Below are 8,425 nucleotides of genomic sequence, written 5' to 3'. Positions count from 1 at the left end.
GAAAGGGGTGTCATTATAAAACTTTTTCTCATATATAAATATATACATATGCTGCGTATACACGCAATAGACAACACCTAAAAACATATTTAATTTAAAGTAGATATCACATTGGGACGTGAAGTAAAACTTCTAAACTACCACAATCGATCCAAATCACTCACATGATAAATTGTGACAATAGGCCAACACTACTTACACAAAATCTTATGTACACTACTATTGTAACGCTTGTCTTTCCTAATAGAAGGTGATGTTTATTGCATTAATGTAATTCGATAAAAGACAAATCATAAGCATTTGTACACACCTCTTTCCTTGGCTAAGAAATGGGCATATCCCTATTTAGGAAAAGCACATTGTGAAATAGTGAATCTCTAAACCACCAAATGACCAAATCCATCTTGGAAGAGACGTAAACGGAAATTGTAAGCATACAAGTATTGCTCCTTAAAGTGATAACGTTGTAGAAGGGGTCCATAGAAAAAAAGAAAAAAAAAGTTTTTTTTTTTCCCCTTTCTCAAATTTTAGTTTTAAAATAGAAAAAGTATGAAACTAAGGGAACACTCTAAAAGATTTCCATTGGGACATTGTTTTTCACTTGGTAGCCTGGTATCTTGTAACATCTTTGCTGCAAGAACGAAAAGTGCGCTTCGTGAATGAATCCTGTAGCGCAGTAAAAGCTTTCTCGTTGGAGTTTCCGACCCTCTAGGTTTCCATCTTGTGGATTTGGGTTGGGGGGGAGGGGGGGGGGGGGGGGGGTTGTTCCTGATATTAAGATGTCAAGGCTGTCGAAAAAGGTCACCGGTGAAAGCAACTGATGCTTTAATCATTCAATTGACTCCTCGTTGCCGGTCCATGTCACAGATGAGCAGTTAGTAGTTTGCTGCAAATAAACTGCTAGTAATACTTTTTTTTCAACTCTTTTCTTCAATTAGTAGTTTGAGGCAATAAGGTCCCAACCATGATTGGAGGAACTCAGTACTGTAAATGTGCCAGAAATTAACTCAGCAAAAATACAATGTGGTATTCACAATCAATCAAGCAGCATATATACTGTTTCTTTGTTTTGGTACCTAAAAGAAGGTAAACAAAATGATCATGAGGTGAACTAAAAGCTCAATTGTAATCTACTAATGATTTCCCAATTCTCAAGTTCCAGAAGAACTGCAGGGACATGAAACACGACTACAATCCACGCAAACAATATCATCATGTTGGCATCTTTACCATACTAATACAAAAAAGAATCTAAAAGAAGCTTAGGGTAAAAAGTTAGATAGTAACTAGTTAGAGTTAGCCAGTAACGTGTATAGAAACATCGCTCCATTTCTTTCTCTAGTCTTCAAAATTTCCCTCTCAGCAGCAGTTCGAAGCATTCTACACCATGGTGTTCAAAGTGGCCTTCAAAGAGTTGGGACCTTTTAAGGAAATACGGAAAATATATTCCACTTCTTGCATTCTTGTCTTCTTGAATAGTGCATCTCCGAAGTACAAAAACAATGACTAACCTATAAGGAATGGTAAGTTTCTGGAAGATTTTACTATCAGCTTCGAGTTTGTTTTAACAGAAAGAGCATTTACAAACATTAGCTAGAAGAATATGCTCTGCAACGTCTAAGGCTTTTGCAGCGTATCTGCTAAGGCGGAACATATAACTTCTCTCATAGCATCCCTGTTATTTGCATCGAGTGTAAAAATTCTTGCTCCTGGATGATTTTTCACCCTCGCAACTGCAAAATCCCAAAACCATGGTGGTTTATTTTGTCTTTGATAATTAAAAGAAAGTTGACAAAGAAGGATCGGAGGTCAAAGCATAGAAGAAAAGACAGCAAAATAACAATATACAAGATTTTGTGAAAAATGACCAAGAAAAGATGCATAAGTTGATTTTGCAGAGTGGTCACGATAGCTTATGTAGGTACGTCCATGTACCGGCAGAATTATTCTTTTTTTTTTCTTTTTTTTTTTTTTGGAATAAAAATGTACTGGCAGAATTATTTAGCAAATATAGATTTGGAGTTCTCATCCTTTGCTTCCGGCTTTAACGAAGATAAATAGTAAAAGAAGTTTGATTTTCTACAAAACCTCACATTACTCTAAAGTCTAACCCCTTGCACAAAATCTATATTGCTCATATACCATTCTTTAGTAGAAGATATTTCTTAGACGAATTTAGTACATAGAGACTTAGCCACCAACGTGGTTGATTTAGATTTGGCCTGTGTGATCACAACAAAATTAAGGTCCAGACCAACACAAAGGCAAAACATACAGATAGAGGGGCTTTTGTCTACAGGAAAATACCTCCAGGTATATCTCGGCCTGCTTTTGGAATGGGGATAGTAGCCAAGAGAGGGATATTAGATTGCAGGACCTTTAGTACAGCTGGAATGAATGAGGAACTATAGAGCTCCATCTTCCCGATTTCATCGATGATGAAGAGATCAGTATCTTCCCTTACCTAACAAAATGATGAACCATCAAAATGTAAATATACAACATATTACAGATCAGACAATTCCTTCAGAGATAATTACAGTCCAATGCCTTGCGGTGATCTAATTTACAAAACAGCCAGCAAATGTATAGGTTTTGTATATTATAGTATAAATATATATATCGTATACATAAAACATACATATAATATACAATCAGTGTATATGTTTTGTATATTTTGGCTCCCGCCCGTAATTTATTTCGGCCGACGGGAAATACATGAAAGAATACCATTCTTTTATTTATTTGATAAAAGTAAAAATGAGACAAATTAAATGTTTGCAATCATGATTAGTTATTAAAGAAGAGCCAAGAACAAAATTATCGCTCAAAGCAAATGACAGCAATGTCCGGGCATATGGCAGTAAAATCCTGCTGAAAGAACTCAACCAACCTGCAATTCTGGCAATGCCAAAGACTCAAAGGACGCAACATCTACCCTGTATCTTCCCACAGTGGGCCATCTAAGGGACTGCGGGCTGCATGGCTAAAAATGTGTCAGCAAAAATGAAAGCATGACACCAAAATCAAGCCATTATTAATGGGAACATAGTCAGATAGTTTAACATATAACTTGACTAAACTAAAAAATAACCTAAATATATAAGCTATAACTTCTGACATTTTTTTATCACTTCATAGGATACAACTCAACCATAGTCACCCATGCTGCATATTATGATCCATAAGAGGATCTTGAGGAGGAAGAGTATGTTATCAGAAACTAGTGACTTGAATCAAATTTGACATCATTCATCAGAGAGAACGTTAACTGGTAAAAAAAACAACCAATTATTCACTCTTCTCATTTCTCCCACAACTAAAAACAACAGATACAATACAAGAGGAAATAGAAAGAACACAACATGTCCATCACATTACTACATTCCATTCATAAAATTGCTGTGGAATAATGCGATAAAGGGCAAGAATTTCTTATTCTGGCAGTGTATACAAATTGTTAATATCAAAGAGCTATATTCTCCAAAAGTTGAGAAATAAGTTGAGACATAATTAATGAGGATATCAATACCATTTTCCCAGAGAGATGCATTTCCAGATGAATTGATGGAGAAAAACTTTCTACAGTAAGTACCAAAAGAAAAGAGGGGGTACCAGGTTTCCTATGCAAATTACATTTTCAAAAGGTCAACTATCACGTGAACTAGAATTTCTAGGACTTCGTGATGTGGAAAATGGTTTTGGAGAATAGTGGAGATACCCTAATATTTTGTAAATTTTGTAATGCTGAGGTACTCTAGTTGTCCTAGCTGAGACAGGTCCTAATGTGGTTCCAACTAGTTTCGAGGCTGAAAAATCAATCTAAAGATATGTGAGATTGTACGAATGAGAGAAGCGGACAACATTAAGCGGTTAGTGCAGGTATTCAACCTCAGGATAAGAGCACTTCCAACAACTTTTCTAGGGCTACCACTAGGAGCATTAAACAGGGTCCCTACAGTCTAGAATATTGTGATTGAAAAGAATGGTAAGAGACCAGAGCGGTAGAAAAAGGTATTTGATTAAAGTGAGGAAGTCTTGATCAAGAGTACACTATCAAGTATCCCGACATTTTACATGTTCCTCGTACTAACACTGACAAGTGTAAACCCCCCCCCCCACCCCCCCCCCCTTTTTTTTTTTTTGATAAGTTAAAGTTTTCATTAAACAAATAAAAGTACCAAGCTGGTACAAGAGTAAAAGAGAAAAGGCACAAACGCAGCCTCTCACAAGTTCCTCCTAGCATCTCTATAAAATCCAAGTATTGTTCTACATTTTTAATATGACGCTCTTACACCAAAAATACATATTATGAAGACCATTATATTTAATTCTAGAGATATGCCTTCCTTGTCCTTCGAAACACATTTTGTTCCTTTCCAACCATAGTGTCCACGACTTAAATACGCGACGGGGTATTGTAAGTGGCAGAGTGGCCTTGCTGCCACGATTCACTGAGATTCAGCCCTTTGTCGCACCGATTCGTGAAAAAAAAAAATAGTGTCCAAAGGATGCACAGAGGGATGGTTCTCCAAAAAATCTTCTGCCTCTTGGATATCCTTTGGCTCTGCCAGCTCTCCAATAGACTCCTAACGCTATAAGGTCAGGAAACTTCACAAATATTCAGGAAAAGGTCGCAAAACTGCATAGAAATTTTACACTGCTAAGTGTAACCTAAAAGTTGGAAGAACTTCAGATAAACTCCTCGTGGAACAAAAATGACGGAACACAAAGTTTCACATGGAAAGTCAAACGTCGTAACAGCCGCTATTAGTTATTAGGTATTGGATGGCCCGGAGTAAAGGATTTAAGGACTTCAACAGAGCATTACTAGGCTAGTACAACAACAGCAACATACCCAGTGTGATCCCACAAGTGGAATCTGAGGAGGGTGATGTGTAGCCGTGTACGCAGACCTTACCCCAACCTTGTGTGAGGTAGAGAGTTATGTTTCCGATAGACCAGCATTACTAGGCTAGTAACAAGTGGAAATCTGGGAATAAGGACTAGGCATTATGATGGAGGGTGGAGGATCGACAAGAACACTTTACCTTATGGAGAAGTGCTAAAAAGACCATCATGAAGAGAAGAACACGATGAATAGTTGAAATTTCAGAAAGAGAAGAAGCAGGTGTAAAGCTTGGATATGTAGCCCCCTAATACTTCCAGAGACAAATGAACATGAGAGCTTAGCAGCGGTGCTGTTCGGGCCACTTTGCGAGGACCTCGACTATTCCACTGAATACCCACTATCTCCCACTAGCACAAGTACCTAGTAACTTAACCGTTAGGCTTAGGCAAACAGAAAAAAATCACCTAATGTTTTTTGTCTCTATTGGATTTGAACCCTTGTCTCCAAGTTTTGCACTCACTTCATTGACTACTAGTTACACTCTTGGGTGCAGGAATATGAGAGCTTTTGGATGGGTGAATTACAGCTTTGCACAAATTAGAGTATGCCTTTAATTTTTTATTTACTTTTCGACATCAAGGAGATCATGCTAGTAGGTGTCCTTGAGACACCATACTCTTATCTAAAATTATTTATTCATCAAAACAAAGTACTAAAACTATTATATTTCAAAGTCCCAACTTCATCAAAACAAAGGTTTCTTTATTTCATCCTCTACTGAATTCACTCCCCACAATCTTCTTTTGGTCCCAACATCAAAGACTTTTACCAATTGAAGTTACCTACCCAAACTACCTCATTGCGAAGGTTTCCTCACTATTTTTTTTGATTAAGAAGGTTTCCTCACTATAGTAAAAAGGAATTACCCCATTTTTCTTTCCACTAAACTAAAAAGTCAATACCTCATCTTCTTGCTGGATGGTTCCATTTCATGTCCATCACGGCATCACCCACTCACGATGAGTATTTATTTATGGATTCAGTATAGCATTATCACCCTTAACTGGATTAATACCAGTCTTTCACCCCTTTTTCTTGACTACTCTGTGAAACCTCCAAAGCATCGAAAAACTTCTCACAGAAGATTGTCACTCAAACCGTGAAAGGATCACCCCTCTCTTGTCAGTTGTCACACTTCTGTTTCCAGGCTTAATGTCATTGGTCACAGCCATCATCTGTAATCTGGCAGCGTCTATTGTTAACTGACTAATATCAAGAGAACTACGTCGGATTACTTCTTTCCTCAAACTACTTATTAGCAGATACTAGGGGACCTTCTATATCCTCTCACAAGTACTCTTCTTACAATCCTCATCCGTAATCTGGCAGCGTCTATTGTCAACTGACTAATATCAATAGAACTGCCTCGGATTACTTCTCTTCTCAAACTACTTATTAGCATATACAACAAAAAGGGGCCTTCTATATCCTCTCACAAGTACTCTTTTTACAATCCATCATCCAAGGTTCAAATGGTGGAACGGTCAGGGAAAGAATAATAAGGGTTATAATGGGAGGAATCATTGGCAATATTCTCCTAATGCTTTTTATCCCTTTTCTTTGCCAGTGGTTTGGTTTTCAAGAACATGCTCGACCTTCTAGTGATGGTGTTCGTTGCCGCTTGTACTTCAACCTCTCTAAACAGTACCAAATTCCTTTCCATTTACCATATTGCTTTGGAATGTCAGAACATGTTTAATCATACTTCTTATGTCCTACCTCTAGCCTAAGTCTTATTGGATTCATGAGTTTAGAGGAGGTACAATAACCTGTTTGTTACCCTATCCACAAGTGCCAGTGCTCACCTAGCTAATAACCCGACTCTTTCCTCGTCTACCTCTCATTACCGTGGTTCATCTCAAGTCATAACCGGCAACAGTAACCTTCTCCAATTGTTTCCACAAGCACATCTATTTCGTTCTTTTGTCCTATCTTTCTTCTTTTCTTAAATACTTCGACAAATTCACTGTTTCAGCTTTATAACTTGAAGATGCTACTCTTCACATACATACCTGACTTGGTTCAACAGCCAGCATTTCTTATCTCTACCTTGTGTCAGACATTTCTCTTGCAAATTTTTTTACTCAAGAAATAAAATACCAAAACAAATAGACAAACCAGTATGCATGTGTAAAGAAATTACTCCCTTCGTTTCAATTTACGTGGCTTGGTTCGGAGTACGAGGGTCAAACTAACTATCATTTGGTGTGAATTCCGACATAGAATCTACAACTTTTGTGAAATAAAATTTACATATCTAGAAACTACATAAAAAACCAGTATAAGTCACAACCGTTACCAATTCAAAATATTTAAAAAGTACTCCTTCAAGAAATCATGACAAAAAAAATATCCTTCGACTCTCCAAACAGTAACTAGAAACAGAAGGAATTAGTTGTCATGTTTCCTTTTTCAAAAGTCAATTTGACTCATTTTCGAAGTTAAACTAGATTAGATCAACTCAATATTTTACATTTGAAATTTAGATATTCAATAACTATACGATAAGTCTATAAGTAGTACAAGTTGCAACCAATGGCGGAATCAGTATTTTCACTAAGGGGTTCAAAATTTGTAGAAGTGAACATACAAAAAAGTTGAAGGGGGTTTAATATCTACTAAATATACATAAAAATAATTTTAACCATGTATAAACAGTGTAATTTTTTGCCCAAGGGTATGCCTGGCTCCACACTTGCAACTTTTCGCATGTTAATTTGATGAAAAAATATATTTTAAAATGATGATCAAAGTTCACACAGTTTTTCCTCTTTTTTTTTCAAAAAAAAAAAAAAAAAAAAACTGGAGATAAGAAAACTTCACCTGGAGATTTTGTTGGAAGCAAGAAGCCCTTTACGTCCATCAAGCGTTACAACCTCAAAACCAACTCTCTCAGTTCCTTCTCTAATCTCATCTTCACCAATATCACATAAAAAAAAAATAGAGTTTATACATATTTTTATTAAAATGAAACACCCCAAATAGTATGAAAATGAATAAAAGCAAAAAATGGGTATAGAGGATTTATACATACGAGTATAAAAACCTTGAACTTTCAAATTAGGATTTGAATTTCTGAGAGTTTCAAGTACTCTTACTATCAATGTTGTCTTACCAATACCCTGAAAACAATAACAAAAAAAAGAGTGACCAATCCAAATCAGATTCTTGAGCTTTGAATAAATAAGAGATAGAAAGCATTACAGCAGGGCCAGTAACAAGGAAGCATTTTCCTGTAGCTGCCATCTTTTTTTTCTTCCACACCCACTGTTATTAATTAATGATTTACAGACTTTGAGAAAAAAATACTCTACAGATTTGGCCTGTTATATTTTGGATAGGTTTTAAGTAGTAGTAATGTGTACACTCTTGAGTAGTTTCAATTTTATTTTATTTTTTTAAGTTTGCCTAAATGAAAAGTGTTAGGTTTCTGTTAAGTATTTAACAAATTCTGTATTTAGCAGAAACTTACATATGAAAGTGTAGTTATTTTAATTAAGTCAAGATACTTAA

The 8,425-nt window shown here is 36.2% G+C and overlaps 1 protein-coding gene across 1 annotated transcript; it reads right to left on the bottom strand.

Moving 5' to 3' along the window:
• Nucleotides 1-1,102: 1,102 nt before the first annotated feature.
• On the bottom strand, nt 1,103-8,313 carry LOC132618415 (uncharacterized). Its single transcript, XM_060333472.1, has 6 exons — nt 8,117-8,313; nt 7,947-8,034; nt 7,736-7,826; nt 2,894-2,978; nt 2,308-2,464; nt 1,103-1,733 (listed from the first exon to the last, which is right to left on the bottom strand). Exons 1-6 carry the CDS (start codon nt 8,156-8,158, stop codon nt 1,618-1,620), a joined length of 579 nt encoding a protein of 192 aa, XP_060189455.1. The 5' UTR covers nt 8,159-8,313; the 3' UTR covers nt 1,103-1,617.
• Between the last annotated feature and the right edge of the window lie 112 nt (nt 8,314-8,425).

Source organism: Lycium barbarum, chromosome 11 (genome assembly GCF_019175385.1).
Source record: "Lycium barbarum isolate Lr01 chromosome 11, ASM1917538v2, whole genome shotgun sequence".
NCBI lineage: Eukaryota > Viridiplantae > Streptophyta > Magnoliopsida > Solanales > Solanaceae > Lycium > Lycium barbarum.
The sequence above is the reverse complement of the archived record's forward strand: the minus strand, read 5'-3'. Positions and strand labels throughout refer to the sequence as shown.

Coding starts and splice junctions, on each gene's coding strand:
- LOC132618415 (XM_060333472.1), bottom strand. CDS start 8,158: ATGGCAGCTACAGGAAAATGCTTCCTTGTTACTGGCCCTGCT. Junction 2,979..7,735: donor GCTTCCAACAAAATCTCCAG/GTGAAGTTTTCT, acceptor TTAGCCATGCAG/CCCGCAGTCCCTTAGATGGC. Junction 2,465..2,893: donor TGGCATTGCCAGAATTGCAG/GTTGGTTGAGTT, acceptor TCATTTTGTTAG/GTAAGGGAAGATACTGATCT.